Genomic DNA, 19,206 nt, shown 5'->3' with positions numbered 1-19,206 from the left:
CTTTGGTCTTTCGCCTACTTGTTCGCTTAGTTATCTATGGTCTTTCGTTAGACCTACGGTTATGAAGGCCTTATCTGAACTTTGAAGGATTGTAAGAAAGTCTTTAGTTGTAAAAATTTGTGTTAGTCTCTTAAGTTATGTTTCAGATGCCTATGTGTGGGCTTTAGTTTCCTTCCTATGAGACATGTTTCCGGAGATTTTATTGTGTTCTGCCGGCTTAATATAAATCGATTGACGGAAAAAAAAAGGTCAAAGCTAATTGTACAAATAAAAATAAAATAAGTTTGCATTAGATTAAAGAGCATGGATTTGATTGGTATAGGCTTTTGAGAGTGTGAAAGGATAGGCTAGCAGACTAACCAAAACAGCATGCTTCTTATTTTCATTTTTAACAAAACCCACTGGCTCTGAAAAGACACTCAGGGTAGGCAACATAGTGTCACTTCACTCGGAAAATAAACACAGAACTAAATCAACAGTGCCACTTAGATTCCTCCTGTTACCCATCTAGTTAGCAATTTGTACCAATTCCTTTCAATTTTGTCTAGGGCTTAGAACAAGTTTCAGTTGGTAAACACATAATGTTGTAGTTATTGACTAATGATGGAACATTTGTCGTGCCCAATAACCCACACAAATTTGAAGGACTATCACCATTGAAGTACCACATATCGATTGAATCGATTCTAATGACTGTCAGTATAAAAACATGTAACGTTAACTCTTCAAGATATTGTATAATATGAACATATACTTGTTGCAACATCATGTAAACACTTAAAATACAAATATCTCACCATCATTCCATCGATAAACCTTCCTTATTACGCTGTATTTTCAATTATACCTAAAGGCTAACGTCAATCATCTAAATCTGTAGATTTAATGACTTTAGGATTATAGGTAACAATAATGATACTAGTATTCGACGCGGACTAACATGTATGCTCACATTTACTATTCATGAAACTAATTATAACGTCTCAAAATGTCAATTCTTAGAGCATAAAGCAATGATCAGTGTAGAAATTTACTCAAGCTAGCACGAACAAGGTGGATCCACACGAACTGTTGTTATTTTGTATCAACTATACAAACTTTCATACCTAAAAAAACTACACAGACTTCTCAATTCATGACTTAGCTACATAAAGTGTGTGTTCTATTTTGATTGATCTCATGAAAAGCAAAAAAAAAAATCACATTTATAAATAAAAGTTATAATCAGCTACAAAATATTATATTTTTTTTTAAAATAATAAAAGATGAATAAACCCTTTTCTCATACAACTTGTACTTATTTGTTATTTCTCAATGGAATCTTCGTTAGTTAATTCTTTCAAATGCACAATAAACATTTTTACATTCCCAAAATTTGGGAACCCTTTATTAGTTTTTGAAAATAAGAAAGAAATAGCGGGCTAATACATATCGTGATTTATAAACCCATCATGTCACTCGTTCGTCATTGCCATGAATATAATGGGCTTTACATACAAAAAATCGACGGCCCAATAAAGACTCCACATGCTTTCTTCCCGAGACGGAACTGATTCCAATAAGCAATTTTCTGCGAGTCTTCAGTCTTCTTCACTCACTCACACTCTTTTCGTGCTTTCCCATATAAACCCTGCGATTGTTCTTCTGCCCTCGACGCTTCTCCATTTCAACGAGCATCATCATCCAAATTCGTTACAGACTTAGTACGTATACGCTCCAACTCTCTCAGCGCATCTGCTCAATCTCGTTTCGGTTCTTAGGGTTTTACTGTTGAATGATTAGGTTAGGAGGAAGCGATCGCAATTAGGATCAGATTGTGTAATTGTTACTTTATAATCATATAATAAGGTTTGTTATTAACGTTTCAGATTCTTAGGCAGCAATGAGTGTGAGTGGATACAAGTCAGATGACGAGTACTCTGTAATCGCAGACAAGGGAGAGATCGGATTCATAGACTACCAAAACGACGGCGTCTACAATCCGTTAGACGAAGGCCCCGTCGTGATCTCTGCCCCTTTCCCTTTCAGAAACGAGAAGCCTCAATCAATAACCGTCGGAGAGACTTCTCACGACTCCTTCACCATCAAGAACACTACCGACGAGGCCGTTGATCTCTGGACAAAGATCTACGCATCCAACCCCGAGGACTCCTTCACCCTCTCCGTCCTCAAACCGCCTTCCAAAGACTCTGACGCCAAGGAGATACAGAGCTTCTACGAGACCTTCACTCTCGAAGACAGGATGCTCGAGCCTGGCGACACGTTGACTATCTTTGTCTCTTGCAAGCCGAAGGATATTGGTTTGCATACGACTGTGATTAGCGTTGATTGGGGATGTGACAACGTTGAGAGGGTTGTTTTCCTTTTGGCTGAGGATAAGATCTCGAGCTCTCTGGCGACTAACAGGCCTTACTCGAGGAATAGGAGGGGGCCAAGGAAGGATTTTGCAGTGGATAGCTACGTGACGGGGTCGAGGCCTTCGAAGGCGGTGGCGCAGCGTGCTTATAAGAATAGGCTTCCTCGGTATGAGATTCCCAAGGAGACTAGAGTGATGCTTGAGAAGAAGGAGGTTCCTGATTTTTTGAACGAAGGTCTGACGGTTAGAAACTATGCGAAGTATTACAAAATGTTGCTTATTATGGAAGAGCTACAACTCGAGGTATTCTATTCTCATTGTTTCAATTTTTTTGCATGAGATATGTTACAATCATGTAAATTTATGTGGTTTTAGGAAGACATGCGAGCTTATGATATGGAGAATGTTACGATGAGGAGAAGGGGTCTGTATTTGTCTCTCGAAGTTCCGGGGCTTGCTGAGAAAAGACCTTCCCTTGTCCATGGTGACTATATCTTTGTAAGACATGCCTATGATGATGTAACTGCTCAAGCTTATCAGGTTATCTTCTTGATTTACTTACCTTTGCAACCATTTCATTCAGTCTCATAACTGCAAATATGTTTCACCATTTATCTTCTGGAGGAATAAAAAAATTGAAACGGTTTTTTTCTCACAGGGCTTTGTACACCGAGTGGAGGCGGATGAAGTGCATTTGAAGTTTGCTTCCGAGTTCCACCTTCGCCACACATCTGGGAGTGTATATAATGTGAGGTTTACTTACAATCGGATCAACACTAGAAGATTGTACCAGGCTGCTGATGCGGCAGAAGGTTTGGATCCTAACTTCCTCTTTCCATCCTTGAAATCCGGGAAAAGGATGATAAAGACGAAACCAATCGTGCCCATTTCGCCAGCTCTTAACGCAGAGCAGATTTGTTCCGTTGAAATGATTCTTGGATGCGAAGGAGCACCGCCGTATGTGATCCATGGACCTCCCGGTACTGGGAAGACCATGACAGTGGTGGAGGCGATAGTTCAACTCTATACAACTCAGAAAAATGCTCGGATTCTCGTCTGTGCTCCTTCCAATAGCGCGGCTGATCACATTTTAGAGAAGCTGCTTTGTCTGGAGGGAGTTCGCATCAAGGACAATGAGATTTTCAGGCTGAATGCAGCTACTCGTTCCTACGAAGAAATCAAACCTGAGATTATCCGGTTTTGCTTCTTTGATGAGCTTGTTTTCAAGTGCCCTCCGCTCCAAGCTTTGAATCATTACAAACTCATTGTTTCAACATATATGAGTGCATCCCTTCTTAACGCAGAAGGTGTGAAGCGTGGTCACTTCACTCATATTTTCTTAGACGAGGCTGGTCAAGCGTCAGAGCCAGAAAACATGATTGCTCTCTCAAATCTATGCTTGTCAGAAACTGTGGTTGTGCTTGCTGGAGATCCAAGGCAGTTGGGTCCGGTTATATACTCGAGAGATGCGGAGTCACTCGGCTTGGGGAAATCATACTTGGAAAGATTGTTTGAGTGCGATTATTACTGCGAAGGGGATGAGAACTATGTGACAAAGCTAGTGAAGAACTACAGATGCCACCCAGAGATACTTGATCTCCCATCAGAGCTGTTCTATGATGGAGAACTGGTAGCGTCCAAAGAAGACACAGACTCTGTTCTTGCGACATTGAAATTCCTCCCAAACAAAGAATTCCCAATGGTTTTCTATGGGATCCAAGGATGCGATGAGAGGGAAGGCAACAATCCGTCATGGTTCAACCGTATAGAGATCAGTAAAGTTATAGAGACAATCAAGAGATTGACAGCGAACGACTGTGTGGCGGAAGAGGATATCGGAGTTATAACTCCTTACAGGCAGCAAGTAACGAAGATCAAGGAGGTTCTCGATAGGTTAGAGATGACTGAAGTCAAAGTCGGTAGCGTCGAGCAGTTCCAAGGGCAAGAGAAACAAGTCATCATTATCTCAACTGTAAGATCTACAATCAAACACAACGAGTTTGATAGAGCCTATTGTCTGGGCTTCTTGAGCAATCCAAGGAGGTTTAATGTCGCAATCACCCGTGCAATCTCTCTGCTAGTGATCATCGGAAACCCACATATCATATGCAAGGTACTCTACTTGATTGCTTTTAACTTAAAAGCAGTGACTCATACTTCCCTACTAATGTAGAACTGTGTTATATGACACAGGACATGAATTGGAACAAGCTTTTGTGGCGATGTGTGGATAACAATGCTTACCAAGGATGCGGTTTACCAGAGAGGGAAGAGTTTGAGGAGGAACCGTTTCATCAAGAAGAAAGCAGCAATGCTCCTCCTCAATACTCTGTTGAAGAAGCGTGGAACATGAGCGGCGAGGTCAACAACAACGGCACAAAGGAGAAAAATGAATGGTCTGATGGATGGAACGACGATGTTGCTGGGACGAAGGAAAATAACGATTGGTCTGATGAGTGGAACAACAATGGTGGTGGGAATAAAGAAAAAGACGAATGCTCTGATGGTTTTAACAACAACGGTGGCGCAAAGGAAATAGAAGAATGCTCTGATGTTTGGAACAACAATGATGCCACAAGGGAAATAGAAGAATGCTCTGATGTTTGGAACAACAATGGTGGTGGGACTAAGGGAAAAGAAGAATGCTCTGATGGTAACGATGGTGGTGGGAATAAGGAAAAAGAAGAATGGTCTGATGGTTGTAACAACAATGGTAGTGGGACTAAGAATACTGATGAATGGTCTGATGGTTGGAACGACAATGGTGGTGGGACTAAGAATACCGACGAGTGGTCTGATGGGTGGAAGTAAATTGATAATATTATGGGCAAGTAATGTTGATGAGCGAACTAAGGCTATTTTGGATTTGTTGGTACGTTCGTTTGTGTATCTTCTGGAACCTTTTGGTGTATTTTTCATAGCTTTAATAACCACTTAATTTGGTGTGGATAAACTTTTGTGGTAACATCTTTGTTTATACGAGACATGCAAGCATCAAATTCAAATAAATTTAGAACAGTATTTAACCAGAATCAGATCAATATGAAAGTAATGATCCAGATATTATGATATATGTAATTGGGCTTAACTTAAGAGTAAACTGATAATCTGAAAGGCGAAAAAAGTAAGTAGAAGAAGCGGAAGCTTGATAGAGTGCGAAGAGGAAGGCGACGAGGCTGAAGGAGTTGAGGCTGTCGGGTTTTCTCCCTTGTCCGATGCGGGAATATTCTGGTCTGCGTAATGACAATAAAACTCGAATGTGTTAGTAACAAATTATCAATAAAAAAATTAGCATTTTTTTTTTTTTTATGTATGTAAGAAAATCTGTGTGTTTACCATCAGGAATTATCGAACTTGCTGGAGAAGTGGTAGGACCGAAAGAAGCTGAGCCTGGGAGAGTAACGTATATTAATGAATAATGAGCTTATTATGTTAACAAATAAAGATCATTAAAACGGTACTTGGACCAGTTTGGGTCCTTAGTCCGGTCTACGTGATGTCAATAAACTCGAAATATTGTTTAGGAGAGTTAAAATTTTGTTAATTCACCTTGAGGAGATTGCGTTTCTGTAGGAGTGGTTGGACCGAGAGACACAGGGCCTGTGTGTTATTCACAATAAGCTTTGGTTAATAAAAAATAAATATTGATTACAAGTAATTGTAATGGATGTCAAAAAAAAGAGATTTAAATAAACTCTATAAAATTTTATGAAAAATCTTTTACCTGGAGCAGGAAGAGGTGCTGCAGAAGCTGCGAAATTCCACAAATTTTACGTTAAAATTTAGAAATTGAAAAATATAGATCGATGTTGATATATAGATTTAGAACATCAAAACTAAATATATATTAATCGACTCAATGTGTTAATTATAGAAAAATGAAATTAGATAACCTTTGCATTTAACGGGGACACCAGGCATGCCACATGCACGAGGAAGAGAGATGGCTAGAGTTCGGTTAATAGGAATATTGATGGGCACACTTGCGGTTACAATTAGACACAAACAGTCCAAACCGGTTCCGGTTAACGATTTAAGAGCCTCACAACAATCAGAAGTCGGAGAACTACCACCTCCCGTTAGAAAACTCATGCACCCCGTAACGCTTGAGAGCATGGTTGGTGAACACGGAGTACTGATTTGAGCAAGAATCAATATGGGAGAGTTTGAAAGTAGAGACAAGAAGATTAGAGCTGAGATTAGGCAAAATCTGGGATCCATTTTGCTGTGTTTTTAGGGGTTTAGGCAAACTGAATCTTTTTTTCCCTCTGGTCAAGAAAATAAATAGAATTTTTGTTTTGTGGAAATGAAATGAAATGGTAATGTTTTTATGGTTACTTTGTGTGAATGATATATACATGAGACAGAGAAGGGCTAATAAGGTAGCTTGTGGAAGTTGGTTTTGATTTTGACTTTTGAAGCTCAACTACCTTAACTAACTTTTACCAGTGAAAGCTAGTTTTTAATTTGCTTCCTTTTAAAAATTATTCTATCATCATAGTCAAAACATTTATTTGACTATCTATTTTAATTATTACATCAATAAAACCATAATGTTTATTCAAAATTTTGGATATGTTTCCTTTTTAATTAGAAAGCTATTTCTTAAAATAATGATAATTAATATATTAAAAGACTTTGAAGACTAAGGTTCCGACTGGTGACCTTTTTGGAAACACGAGGAACGAATAGGAAAGGAATGTAGGAATAAAATTGCAGGAATGAAAATGAATGTTTGTTCCTTATCAAATTTAACAAGGAATGTTTTTGTTCTATATTTCTCTACAAAAAAATGAATGGAGAGGAACAAGAAGGAAAAACTATTCCTTGTGAATGGTGATTTTTTTTGGGAATGATAAGGAATTCAGTGTTTTCCTTCGTTCCTTGGTCACCATTCAAAGCTTAATATTATGGCAACATAGTGATAATACTTTAAGAAGTATATTAAATTTGTGTATCAGATAAATTGTGACTTGAAGACGACTGAGAAAAATATTGGACCGCATCGTGATTACATTAACGAGATGACGTGTGACTTTTCTAATGTATGTGGAGTTTGCCCAAATAGAGTAATATCATATAATTTGTTGAACTAAACACAATACTACTTCTAATGGGATGTAGATGAAGAGCCGTGCTTCTCGGTTGGTCGGTGCTTCAAAGATTTCTGTAAACAAACACCAACAAAAAGTTGCCACAAAGTTGGGCTACTTACATAATATTTATATGAGAAAATAACTAGGATAGCACTAAAATTTTTTTTATCACAAATATAGCACTTAAGAATAAAAATTACCAAAATAGCACTTAAATATTTTATAAATTATTTATTTTTACCCCTTGGATTAACTAATCCTAGACCTTTTTGTTTAGAGTTGAGGAGTGGAGTTTTGGGAAAATGATTTCCAATTTAAAAAAATTAAAAAAACTTAAAATTTTCAAAATAAAAAATGCTATTTTGATCATTTTAGTTTTTGAAGGCTATTTTTGTGACATAAACTTAGAAAAGTGCTATTTTGGAGATTTGCCCTATTTATATTGAGTTTATGAGTTATATGACAAACCATAATATTTTTTTTTTGTCAAAAAAAAAATGATAAAGTACTCTTAGCATTTGTTTTTGGAAAACAAGTTTAATACGTGTTATATTAAAAAAGATGAACTAAATAATACAAACACAGTTAGTTCAACGGTACGTTTAAGTTACTACCACCTAGATAGACTTAACGTCAGTTATTACCCTTTTTTGTATACAAAATCAATTATTACGATTACAAAAAAAAAATCAGTTATTACGTGTATTACTACTACCTCTTATAGTTTGCATGTCTTTACTATCAACCAACTATGGTAGTACAATGGTTGAAGGTTTTTCATATGGACTGATATCAAAATTCGAGTACCTTGATGCAGTTTTAATCATAACGACCCACATTGTCCATAGATTAATCTTAGATTCAACACTACTCCTTATTATAAATTAAAATAGTCTTTACCACATAATCTAACTGTAGAAAGATCTCAGACATTTTTGAATATATTCACATATATAGTTTTTTTACTGAACTTTTATTCACATGTATAGTTATCATCTCATATATGTATTTGTCTACTTTAAAAAGTTTGAGGTAATTGTGTGTAAATGAGCTATCATATTTTATTTGTATATTTGCTAAATAAAAAGTTAGTAAGAAAAGTAGGGACGAAGTTGCTTCTATATCTCTCTCTTTCATTCATCGGTTTGCTGCAAGTTTAGATTATTTCACAAATTATGTGACAGAAAAAAGAGACTAAACAATGTATATATATAGCTCTACCTCTATCGTGAGATTTGATTTTTATCAACTATCACATGTACGATAAATTAATGGATATTTAGAGAATTCAGTCTAAAAAGCGTGTACGTATATGCATTTATAATTATTTTATCCTATGATTAGAGAAAACTCTTCAATCTTTAAAAGAGTAATCTTAAGAATGTAATTGCAAATAAACAAGAACAGAAAACATACTAAAAGTTTAGAGTGATGATTGATCAATCTAGCTAGCTAGCTAGTTGTTTCCCTTAGCAGCTTCTTTAGTTAAAAAACTTTATTAAGAGGGTTTCCCTTTGTATGATCATTCACTCTGAAAACGAAACAAAAAAAAAACATAGATTCATGTCTACGGAAGCAGAAACAACAAATAGACATTTAGGCACCAACAATCAAGAAGAATTGAAACAAAAATGTCAACCAAAAAAACCCAACAAATAATGTCAAACCTTACTAGTTAAACGTAAAGAAAAACCAAAATTTACCACCTACAAAAAAAAAGAGAGAACGACAATCATGAGATAGCACAAGAGCTACTATGAGCTAATGGTGGAAGGATGAGTAACAAGGGAAAAGCAAAGAACTCCATCGGACCTAAAAGACCAGAGACTGATCTTATCGTTGGCTTCCAACTTATTGTCCTTAACGATGTCGTTCCAGCCACGGTTCAAAACGTAGTGCAACGAACCGTTTTGAGAGTCCTTCTCCTTCTTCATCACCCATCTCTTGAAAACCAAACTCCACGTTTGAGACCTTTCGTTCACGAGAAGCGCTTCCACTCCAGGCTTCTTCCCCTTCTTGTTTTCATCTTGTTCTAAGAAACTCGATTCCTCTTGAGTCAAGAAGTCGTTTCTTTTTAGCTTTTTGAAAGGGATTAAGAAACGGCTCTGATTTGGATTAACATCACTCGCAAACAAAGTCTTCTCAAAGATGAGCACCGCGTCTTTTACTTCCAAAACAACGTTGAGTCTTTGCTTCTTTGCTTTATTCAACCTACCACTACTACCTCTTCCTCTTTTCTTGAGAGGTTTAGGGTTTAGAACGTTCTGAGTTACCTTGTGACCGTCGTGGTTTGGTGGCTCTTCCTTTGGAGACTTGTTAAGGTCAAAATTATTACAAAACCTAGAGGGAGCTCCACTAGAAACTTTATGGTCTCTTCTCTTTGCTTCATCCTGCTCTTCATCATCTGTATCAGAAGGAGGAAGTTTATTAAGATCAAATTTGTGAATACAAGACGACTTTGCTTTAAGCATAGCTTCCTCTAAAGTTTTGGTCACTTTATCAGACCAATCTATTTTCATGCGCAAAGGATAGTGATCATCTTCACCACTCTTCATTATAATTGGAAACGAAAATTCGAGTTGTAAGAACAAAAAAAAAAGAGTAGAGAATGAGATTTAAGGAATGAAATTTGTGAGAGAAAGCTAATGAAATCAATGTAAGAAAATTGTTTTACTAATTGTGTGTTTGAATATATACTAACTAATTTAGTTTTTTTCCATTAAAAACAAAGTTAAAATCGAAAACAAGTCAAGATATGTTTCATAGATTTTATTTACCAGATTCTATGCGATTGTCTATTGTTATCTTCTTTAGAATCTAATAAATTTTGGTTTAATATTTCTTAAAGATAATTAATACACACCATGTATTAAATGTTTCATGTATATCTCTTATTAAACTAAAACTATATTGATTTGTATTTTTGTTGCAAATTAATTAAGTTATATATATATATGTGTTCTCCATACGTGTTAATAAACAGTATGTTAGTAATAATTTTTAAATAAGAAAAACTGCCGAAATCAGAGGACCGTTGGGTACTTGACATTTAAATTTGAAACTGAGAGAAATTTAAATAAATAAAGACAAAAATCTGGGCCAATTTTTAAAAAACAAAAGAGAAGTTTTTAGATTTGAGATTTGAGATTCCTCATCGTTGGTCGGAGAAAATCAATGGCATCATCATCTTCGAGCACCACGACGACGACGACAACGACAACTATGGTCTCTACGGAAGAAGATTCAGAGAGAAGAGACAGTAGTAACTGCTACTTCCCAGACTGTCGCAAAGACGCGAACTGCACCTGCGAGATTTGTCTCGACAGTCTCAACGCGACGCTCGATCTCATGCCTCTGAGCGTGCAGAGAAGCTCCCTCACCAAGCTCTCTTACGCATCATCCACTTTCAAACCCACCGTTGAGTCCACTCCGACGTCGTTTGACCCGGATGTAGTAGTCACCACTCCCGCTTCTGTTTCTCGCCCAATCTCGAGGGTTATCTCTCAGCCGAAGAAGAAAGTGGTGAAGAAGCCAAAAGAGAAGATCGAGAAGGAGAGAAAGACACTGACTTTGGTGGTTGTTATGAAAGTGGTTTTGGCGATTGGTTTGGTTCTGTGTTTGGAGTTAGTGTTTGGTTGGGTGGTTAAAGGGGTTTTGAAACGTGAGTTCTCAGAGGAGATAGTGAGAGTCTCTGGGGAGAGATCTCAGGCTGCTAATGATCTTGATGGGAAGATGAGAATCTCGGAAGATGAATTAAAGGATATTGCTAAAAATGGAAAGTTTTCTAGCTGCGTAGATTCCGATTCCAGATGGAGATTCAATCAGGTTTAGTCAAGTTTGCATTTTTATTCCAATTTTTCAACTAAAGTTTTAATTTTTATTTGGCGGATTTGAAAAAGTACTGTTTTTTATTTTATTTATTTCTAGGATGGTTCGATGTTGAACTCAAAGTGTGTTCTGTACAAGTCCGTCATTGAAGAAGTGAGTATATGGGGATGGCCTTTGCAGACAGCTGGACTGTTCAGTACTGGATTCTCCTCAAGTTCGATCACCGTCTTATCAGGCCGTGTAAGTGAGGTAACCAAATCTCAATGCTTTCTTTGTTTAGTATCTGTTTGTGTATATCTATGTCTTAACTTCATTTCTTTGTGTTCTTTTGATGTTGTCATTGAAGTGGTCAGAAGGGAAGTTTGGTTACTCGATACATGAGGCGAACACTTCGTGGAGAAGAACAAAATTGAGCACATCAGTTCTGCAATTAGATCCCAACACATGGGTTCTTGAGTACAGGCTAAGCTCAGTGATGGAGAGTTCGAGTTTGTTGTCAATGGCAGTTGATCTCCTGACACGCGTGATGGTCCAAGCAGCAAAGGATGTCAACAGAGAGGTTTTCTGGATGTTTTCAGCCACAGGGAGATTGTATAGTGAAGTGGTATCAGAGGCTAGCACTACAATGACACCAACTTAGCAAACGTTTTGTTGGTTCTTCCTTTCAAGCATTGACATCTTGTCATCAACATCATCTATTAGGTTGTAATAGTATAGTCAATGAACAACAAGTGCTTATTATGTAGTAGTTTGTTTAAAGTCATTTTTTGTCGGTTTACTGTTGACTTGTGGGAGAACGAACTATAACCGGCTGTCGTTTTGGTTAAATACAATCCAGTTCACAGTTCGCTTCTGGCTCCAATACATGTTTTATTCCATCTGGTTCGGTTCAATTACACCAAACCGGTTACAATAAAATCAACTGGTTTATAAAATTTTGGTTCGGTTCGATACCTTTTTTCCGTAATTTTGTGAAGAAATTGTCAAGAAAATATGGGAAATGTCCGGTCTAATGTGAAACTCTATATTAAACCGAGCTTAACCTGATTCGAACCGGTTCTTTCATAATCGATGAAGATTCAGAGGTGCTTGTCTTTGTAGAGAGAGAGACTTATAATATAAGTTTGTTGGATCAGGAACAGAGAGAATCGCTTCTGGGGAATTGATTCTTAAATCTTAAGGAAAGACGATGGCTTTGTCCGCTTTGAATCAGCTCTATCTCGCCCTCGCGGATAAACCCGAGCAGGTTTTTTTCAATTGAATCCCCAAAAAATGAACTCTTTTTTTTTTTTTTAATCGATAGAGGTTGCAACGATTGTTTCTTAGTTCGATTAGGTATCCTCTCAATTTTTGTTCGATTTTGTTTCTAAAGGATAAAGCTTTTAACATTTGAGAATGTGTGTAATTCTCTGAACTAAATTGTTGAAATTTGGGTTTAAAAAAAAAAAAACTAAATCTTTGCTTTGTATTTTAGGAGAAGATAACGGCAGAAGAGATGAGTGTGATTGCCTCTTGCCATCTCAAAGTCTTGTGGACTGCTGGGTTTGCCTCTAGTGTTGCAGGTGGTTTAGGTTGGCAAGGTTCGTACTACAGTAGTACTACTACTTTTGGATTCATTTGCCTCACCCAAGTCTAGTGGAAGTTTCTTCATTACCTCTAACTTACTTTGCTTTCTTTCAGTGGCGAAACGGTTCAAAATGCTGAGGCTTCCTCTTACAGTTTGTAAGTATTTTTTTTTTGGACTTTGGTTACATGTTTTGTTATCATCTTCTTTTATTTTAAATGTTTCATCCTCTCTATTCATCATCACCATAGTACCGGCTGTGGCGGCTTTTACTGCTGCTTGGGATTGGTCAAATTCCACTACTGCTGTTTCATGCCTTGATAATATTCTTAGGCAAGATGCTACACGTATGCAGAGAGAGCTTGTCAATGTGTAAGCATCTGCCTCTGAGACTTATTGATTTACCTTTGATGGATGTTTTATATTATCTTTCTTTAACTACAGCTTAGTCAAGTACAACAGAGGTGAAGCTTGGAGATGGCAGCTTATGTCCAAGCATTTCTACCCTGAAGCTGTTTACAACGATCAAGGAGAGAAGCCTCAGATGCGCTGGCGTAAGAGGAGAACTTTCACAGAGATTGCCGCTTCCTATGATGATGATGATGATGATGTAAATGAAGCTAAACCTCAGAGCACCAACAATGGCTTACAAAACCCTCATAACCGAAGCGTTTCCCATGGATCTGATGCTTCAAAGACTAAACCAGGGGTCCAAAACAGCCCTGTGAGTACTAAGCTTTAATGCCTCTGCAAATGCTTAGCATCATTTGGACAAGAACCTGTTTCTAATATTATAAGCTGAATCTTATTCAGGGAAATTCGGATGTGGATGAAGAAGATGGTCTTGACAGTGTATTTGGTGGACCAGAACCAACAGAGAGCATTACTGCTGCGCAGGTTAATGCGAAAGCTTCAAGCAAAGCGCAAACTCGCAAACAGAAGAGAGCTCAGCGAAGACAGAGACGGAAAAACCGTGAAGAAGCTTCAATTAATAATAGTACTCCTCAGTACGAACTTGCTTAGACGAGACAAAACAAGAATGCTTTCTACTACTGCTTGATGATTATCACGATGAATTTGTCTTGAGTTTCTGGAAGCTCCATTTAACTTATATACATGGCTTCAGGTTTCATTCCCATTTTGAATCCCATTTCATGAAAGGACTATTATGTAATAAAAATGTTGAGGCTTTTAAGATCTTCAGGGTACCTTGTATGAACTGTTAAGCAAGATGATTATGTATAACGGTGAAGCAAAACTTGGGTACATGATGAAGAATCCAACAGGAACTTAGCAGACAATGTCACAACGACGAATGTACAATTTATAATTGTTGCTAATGCTTATTTGATGTCTCTCTACTCCTCGATTGTTAGATGAAAGTACTCTTCAAGGATTCCTTTAGGCGTCCTGCCAAATCCTTTAGCCACTTCCTCCATCTCCTTAAGCTTTGTCACTTCTTTTCTTATCTGATCCAATCTCTTCAACACATTAGTCATCAAGCTATCTGCATCTGAGCCTGACACACGCCTCGACAGCTCTGACTTCTCCTCCTCAAGTTGCCTATACAGATCACCAAGACATTCTTTCTGAGCATGAAGTCTGACTTCAGCGATCTGATACTCTGATTCCTGAGCTTCTCTCAGCGCTTTTAAAACCTCACGGATCTCTTCCTCGAGCTTGTGCATCTCTGCCTCGTGATTGAATGGCATAGGCTCTATCGGTGTCACGTCTTGTAGACTTTGCACTGCATCATCATTGTCTTTACCTTCTCCACTCTCAGAGAAATCTAACAACCAAGACGAAGATAATCATCTTCAACACATAATCACAAAAGCAAAAGATAGTAGTGATGAGGGATGTTACCTGACCATATAGTTGGTGTATCATCATTCCAAAGATCTTCCAAGCTAGTGCCACACTTAAGCTGCCAAAGATTAGCCTCTTTAGTTTCAGGAAACTTCAGTAAATACTAAATTTTATTGTACCTTGATGACCGTTGATTCGATACAGTTGAGCAGCTCCTTAGCATCCACTCTCTGCGAGCCACGCAGGACGCAAATACCGAGATTGAGGATCTTCTCCACATCGCCTTGGTACTCTACAGTCTTACAAATCTCCAGGAACCTGTTAACATGCGGAACCAAGTCCTTTCTGGCGTCACATCTCCTACAATAGTACTCAGCATCCAACCCAATGCTGCCTCCAACGGTTCCAGCCATGTAAGCTCGAAGAGCGCAGTTGATATGAGCAACATGTCCACATACACGACCCTCGGAAGCCACAGCTTCGCATTTAACGTAGCTGTAACCTTCATGCTCCACGCTTATCGATTTACAGCAGAGGATGCAAGAGCAGTCAGTGCAGAAACTAGGCTCGCTACAGCAAATGTCACAAGGCATTGGCTCGGTTTCACTCGGTGGTGGCATCAGGCTGCCGCATTTGTCATTACCAGCCTTACAAACCATAATGTCAGATACGTTAGCATCCATTGGATCTTCATCTGAGGTATACACTGGCAATATAGACCGCTTCATACCTATGACTATCAAACAGAATAACACCACAAGGAGCTATTAGTTCAGAATAGTAGTTTAAGAGATATTTGTTCGTTTCAAAATACGAGTAGTTTTCATATTTCTACATAATTTTTACTTTTATTGAGTATAGTATGAATGCTTATATCTAATTTATATATCAAATGCTACTTTTTTAAAAAAATAATAACTTTCTTTATGCATTCAACTAAAACTACTTGCATAAAGAAAAACAGAGAGAGTATATCACTTGAATCTGACCATCTGTGCTGGGTACAGCCCAGCTGAAAGAAGCAAAGAACTTGCGAACATCTGCATCAGGGAAGGCTAAGCGAATGTAGCGTTCAAGAGAGAGCCTGCTCCTAAAGGCGGTGCCTTTCCGCAATGTTTCAGTGTTGGATAAACCGGGGAGATGCTTGGGAGGGTATAAGTAGCGGTCCAGAAAGGTTCCTTTACCGGTGATTCTCGGTCCTACTTTCCAGCGCCACGTGTCTCCAGGCTTAGGCCAGTTTTCAGGTGCGTAAGGTAGGCCTATGCCGGATTCCATTGGCCTTACTGGCCTCAGATGAAGGCGAGGTGGTACTACCTCTCTGTTACTTTGCTCAGTAGTAGTATTATCAGTGTCCATGATTGTATAATAATACCTGCAAATAATCAAAATATATATAGTGAAGATCCAAATCCAAACAATAACGGAATAACAGTTTTTTTTTGCGATACCAAATCCATTTTACGGACGATGAAAATAAGTAAAAAGGAAGAGAGAGAGAGATAACGTACAAACTCCAGAGACGTCGTGCGCACCGATCAATTTCTGAAGATCTTAACGATGATAAGTTTTTTCTTCTCTTCTTTTCTCCCCCGTGAAACCTCGCGATAATGGCCGTCCGTCGTCACACTCGAAGGAGTGGCTTTTTGGATGAAACGACGGTTAAAGAAGAAAGCGAAAAGTGCTCTCTACAAAAATCAAAGTTCGCAATAACAATCTTATTACTGGGCCGTTCTTGGGTCGTGTATGGGCCCGTCTCTAATAGGAAAATGAATTTAAGGGATTATCCCAATTATCCGAGTGTTTCCGGTACGGTTAAACCGATTATTCGTCGTCACAGGGATTCGTGGGGTCCATTTACAAAATTGTTACATTGCAATCAGGTACTAGTTAAAGGGGTTTGGAAAACGATACTGAATCGCATTGACAAAGAACTACTATGGAGTTTTATGGTGAGACTGATGTTCACATTCAGACAACTTTCACAGCTTCAAGAAAATCATGTGATTTGAGTCTTGATATGTCTCCAATTAATGGAGCTTTTTGTCGATAAGTTTTTTTTGCTTGTCCCTACAATAACGACACTAAGTGACAAAGATTGAAAGATAGATAGATAGGTAGCCCCCCTCCAAGGAAAACAACCACTCATTCTGCATCTTATGAGATTCCTCTTGTGATAAAATCCAATGAAACTATATGATGAATTCAAACTAATACAAAAATAGAAGTTGATCTCAATGTTTCTTCCAAAGAAAATGACAACTTGTGGGGCTAAAGTTTGTTGTACACTCTATATGACACCTTGATACCTTATTTTTATTTATGCACAAAAGCAATGATAAGAGCATAACGGCCTATGGTATTACGAGCATTTACATTTCCCATATAATTAATTATTGACCTAGAATGTAGATCAATGCTTGTATAAATATTTGACATGACTCATCTGTCCCCACTTTTGGCAGGGTTCTCACAGATAGAGAGAGATTGATCAAATCTAAGTACCGTTGTTGACTAAAGAAACTTGCCTTGCATATATTTTCTCGAGCAAGTATCTGTTGAAGATGTTGGATTTTGTTAAGGTAGAAACATGGATTCATTTTAAAAATCCTTATCGACTCTTCCTTAACAAAGATTGATTTTGATGCCAAACCATCAGTTGAAGAAAAACATTACGTCTTTTTTTTTAAACAACAAATGCTTATATTTAAATTAAAAATCTAATGAACTAAATCGATTATAAGCTGATAAATTAATATACTAGTTAAAATATAATAAAATAAATAGAACTGTATAAAAAATAAACCCAAATAAAATCTTTACTTTTAGTAAAGCCCATGATGGGCTTGGAAGAACCCGTCGAAGTCCACATTCAATAAGTTCAACCAACGGATTTTAAGAACTGAAAACTGTCATTGAAGATACCTTGATCTCTCGAGTTGCAGTTAGGTGCGGAGAAATTGCCGAAGTAGGACTAAAAAGAGAAATTAGGCTCTGTATACACCAAAAAATTTAATATTTGCAAACTACCCTAACATTAACTTTGACACTGTTGATATTTCTTTAATACAAAATTACCCCTGCCCAAACTATCTCATTCTTTCTCTATCTTGTATATTCTGCCCGAACAATCTTCTTCATTCTCTCTATTTTTTGTATTTTCTTAAAATCACTCAACACAATTTCTTTTCTGTTAATCTACAAATGTTTTCTTCTGATCTTTTCTATTTTCAACGATGTCAATCAGTTTTAAATACGTATGTTTCAATTAACACAGAATATGAATTTAACGTATATTAGCCTCATTCCAACTAGAAATCTTTATCTAGCTTTTCTATCCTTTTACTCAAATCTCAACCATGATATGAATATTCTAAGCAATTCCATTGCACATACATGTGAAATCTTTTCAATTCACTTGCTGGTAAAAGAACACAGTTGTATTTGATGGGCAGTATACTCAAGAAATAGTGGGTTTTCCCGACATTGATGAAACCTGAATCTAACCTTTCAGTTATGAAATTTTGTAGTCTATATTTTTTCAATTAACTGCTAATGGTTTGAGTAGATGCTAACAATAGAGTATTGTGAGCAGATGCATTTTTGGTTAGTTGTTACTTAACTGATGGATGTCGTTATTTTTTCACAATATATATTATCATTAGGTGATAAATGTTTATCTTAGCTGTTAAAAACATATTGACAGTTTTTAAAAATTATTTGTAAGATGTTAATAAGTAGCTTGTGGCTGGTAAATAGTTTGTTAGATGCTATAAAAAAAGTTAACAGGTTAACATGGTGTATAACAGTTACGTTGAAACTTTTTGTATTAATATTTTATAAAATATATTATCATTAGCCGATACATGTTTGGTTAACTGTTACAAAATATGTTACCGTTTTTATATCGATTGCTAAAATGTTAAAACTAGCTATTGTTAGCTGATATATATGTTTGTTAGAAGGTACAAAATATGTTATCGTGTTAACTTAATCATTATCTTTTCAACTATTATAATCCTAACGGTTAACAATTATTGTAGCACATATAAATCAAAAAAATATTTGATGTTATTGTTTATATATATTTATATTAAATAAATTATCAACTAACAATTTCTGTAATATGTAATGTAACAACTTACCTTTAAACATACTTTATTAACATTCTAAATAATATAGTGTATTTCTTCTCTCCTTATATATTGTGTTTTCTCTCTCCTCATAACTATTTGCAGTTTGCTAAAGCAGTATAATCCTAAAATAGTCACAATTCCTTTGGAAGATTTGGGTTTCTTTGAGACCATGATTCACTTGCATATTTGGCACATCCAACATCGACATTATTGGATATGACGGTGATGAAGATGTAGTGTGGAGGATCAGGTTAATATAGAAATAGTGTGACGATTATAATTGATTATGAGATTGACTGCAAGCTTTTAAAAAAAAATTGCTTCAATGAAGATTGGGAATAAACTAACCGTGAGAAGAAAGAGTTGCAGGAAAAAAAGATAAATGTGAGGATGGGGGATGGAGAAAGAGAGAGAGAGTGA

General features: G+C 37.0%; 6 protein-coding genes across 8 annotated transcripts; 3 read left to right on the top strand and 3 right to left on the bottom strand.

The window, feature by feature from the left end:
• The first annotated feature begins 1,425 nt into the window (after positions 1–1,425).
• On the top strand, positions 1,426–5,377 carry LOC103844125 (probable RNA helicase SDE3). Of its 2 annotated transcripts, none has more exons than XM_033281606.1 (5): positions 1,426–1,782; positions 1,869–2,659; positions 2,732–2,896; positions 3,015–4,469; positions 4,550–5,377. In XM_033281606.1, exons 2-5 carry the CDS (start codon positions 1,883–1,885, stop codon positions 5,165–5,167), a joined length of 3,015 nt encoding a protein of 1,004 aa, XP_033137497.1. In that variant the 5' UTR covers positions 1,426–1,782; positions 1,869–1,882; the 3' UTR covers positions 5,168–5,377. The 2 variants fall into 2 exon arrangements, with proteins under 2 accessions (XP_033137497.1, XP_009119154.1); XM_009120906.3 differs by having other exon boundaries at positions 1,436–1,703.
• LOC103844124 (non-specific lipid-transfer protein-like protein At2g13820) lies at positions 5,349–7,602 on the bottom strand. Its single transcript, XM_009120905.2, has 5 exons — positions 6,250–7,602; positions 6,081–6,107; positions 5,906–5,956; positions 5,693–5,746; positions 5,349–5,589 (listed from the first exon to the last, which is right to left on the bottom strand). The coding sequence occupies exons 1-5, from the start codon at positions 6,575–6,577 to the stop codon at positions 5,441–5,443; spliced, it is 609 nt and encodes a 202-aa protein (XP_009119153.1). The 5' UTR covers positions 6,578–7,602; the 3' UTR covers positions 5,349–5,440.
• A 248-nt stretch (positions 7,603–7,850) lies between these two features.
• Positions 7,851–10,109, bottom strand: LOC103844425 (putative B3 domain-containing protein At3g49610). Its single transcript, XM_009121211.3, has one exon. It carries the CDS (start codon positions 10,005–10,007, stop codon positions 9,207–9,209), a length of 801 nt encoding a protein of 266 aa, XP_009119459.1. The 5' UTR covers positions 10,008–10,109; the 3' UTR covers positions 7,851–9,206.
• Positions 10,110–10,390: 281 nt separating this feature from the next.
• Positions 10,391–12,139, top strand: LOC103844126. The gene is made up of 3 exons (XM_009120907.3): positions 10,391–11,277; positions 11,380–11,529; positions 11,627–12,139. The coding sequence occupies exons 1-3, from the start codon at positions 10,627–10,629 to the stop codon at positions 11,918–11,920; spliced, it is 1,095 nt and encodes a 364-aa protein (XP_009119155.1). The 5' UTR covers positions 10,391–10,626; the 3' UTR covers positions 11,921–12,139.
• Positions 12,140–12,316: 177 nt separating this feature from the next.
• On the top strand, positions 12,317–14,112 carry LOC103844129. The gene is made up of 6 exons (XM_009120910.3): positions 12,317–12,526; positions 12,755–12,860; positions 12,961–13,002; positions 13,096–13,216; positions 13,289–13,568; positions 13,658–14,112. The coding sequence occupies exons 1-6, from the start codon at positions 12,470–12,472 to the stop codon at positions 13,865–13,867; spliced, it is 816 nt and encodes a 271-aa protein (XP_009119158.1). The 5' UTR covers positions 12,317–12,469; the 3' UTR covers positions 13,868–14,112.
• On the bottom strand, positions 14,067–17,605 carry LOC103844128 (protein OBERON 1). 2 transcript variants are annotated; one of them, XM_009120909.2, is made up of 5 exons: positions 16,162–17,605; positions 15,643–16,025; positions 14,833–15,383; positions 14,711–14,771; positions 14,067–14,633 (listed from the first exon to the last, which is right to left on the bottom strand). In XM_009120909.2, the coding sequence occupies exons 2-5, from the start codon at positions 16,007–16,009 to the stop codon at positions 14,203–14,205; spliced, it is 1,410 nt and encodes a 469-aa protein (XP_009119157.1). In that variant the 5' UTR covers positions 16,010–16,025; positions 16,162–17,605; the 3' UTR covers positions 14,067–14,202. The 2 variants fall into 2 exon arrangements, with proteins under 2 accessions (XP_009119157.1, XP_009119156.1); XM_009120908.2 differs by having other exon boundaries at positions 14,833–15,389; positions 16,162–17,591.
• Positions 17,606–19,206: the final 1,601 nt, after the last annotated feature.

This window comes from Brassica rapa, chromosome A10 (genome assembly GCF_000309985.2).
Source record: "Brassica rapa cultivar Chiifu-401-42 chromosome A10, CAAS_Brap_v3.01, whole genome shotgun sequence".
NCBI classification, from domain to species: Eukaryota; Viridiplantae; Streptophyta; class Magnoliopsida; order Brassicales; family Brassicaceae; genus Brassica; species Brassica rapa.
Note: the sequence above shows the minus strand (reverse complement) of the source record. Positions and strands in the feature narration are given on the sequence as shown.

Bases quoted from the DNA above. Each gene is read 5' to 3' on its own strand.
- LOC103844125 (XM_033281606.1), top strand. From the start codon at position 1,883: ATGAGTGTGAGTGGATACAAGTCAGATGACGAGTACTCTGTAATCGCA. The intron at 2,660-2,731 runs GTATTCTATTCT...ATGTGGTTTTAG, and splicing joins TGGAAGAGCTACAACTCGAG to GAAGACATGCGAGCTTATGA. The intron at 4,470-4,549 runs GTACTCTACTTG...TATATGACACAG, and splicing joins ACCCACATATCATATGCAAG to GACATGAATTGGAACAAGCT.
- LOC103844124 (XM_009120905.2), bottom strand. From the start codon at position 6,577: ATGGATCCCAGATTTTGCCTAATCTCAGCTCTAATCTTCTTGTCTCTA. The intron at 6,108-6,249 runs GTTATCTAATTT...GGAATTTCGCAG, and splicing joins TGTCCCCGTTAAATGCAAAG to CTTCTGCAGCACCTCTTCCT. The intron at 5,590-5,692 runs GTAAACACACAG...GTCATTACGCAG, and splicing joins AAGTTCGATAATTCCTGATG to ACCAGAATATTCCCGCATCG.
- LOC103844425 (XM_009121211.3), bottom strand. From the start codon at position 10,007: ATGAAGAGTGGTGAAGATGATCACTATCCTTTGCGCATGAAAATAGAT.
- LOC103844126 (XM_009120907.3), top strand. From the start codon at position 10,627: ATGGCATCATCATCTTCGAGCACCACGACGACGACGACAACGACAACT. The intron at 11,278-11,379 runs GTTTAGTCAAGT...ATTTATTTCTAG, and splicing joins CCAGATGGAGATTCAATCAG to GATGGTTCGATGTTGAACTC. The intron at 11,530-11,626 runs GTAACCAAATCT...TTGTCATTGAAG, and splicing joins TATCAGGCCGTGTAAGTGAG to TGGTCAGAAGGGAAGTTTGG.
- LOC103844129 (XM_009120910.3), top strand. From the start codon at position 12,470: ATGGCTTTGTCCGCTTTGAATCAGCTCTATCTCGCCCTCGCGGATAAA. The intron at 13,003-13,095 runs GTAAGTATTTTT...TCATCACCATAG, and splicing joins GAGGCTTCCTCTTACAGTTT to TACCGGCTGTGGCGGCTTTT. The intron at 13,217-13,288 runs GTAAGCATCTGC...CTTTAACTACAG, and splicing joins CAGAGAGAGCTTGTCAATGT to CTTAGTCAAGTACAACAGAG.
- LOC103844128 (XM_009120908.2), bottom strand. From the start codon at position 16,009: ATGGACACTGATAATACTACTACTGAGCAAAGTAACAGAGAGGTAGTA. The intron at 15,390-15,642 runs GTCAGATTCAAG...TCTGTTTGATAG, and splicing joins GGCTGTACCCAGCACAGATG to TCATAGGTATGAAGCGGTCT. The intron at 14,772-14,832 runs GTACAATAAAAT...AATCTTTGGCAG, and splicing joins TCGAATCAACGGTCATCAAG to CTTAAGTGTGGCACTAGCTT.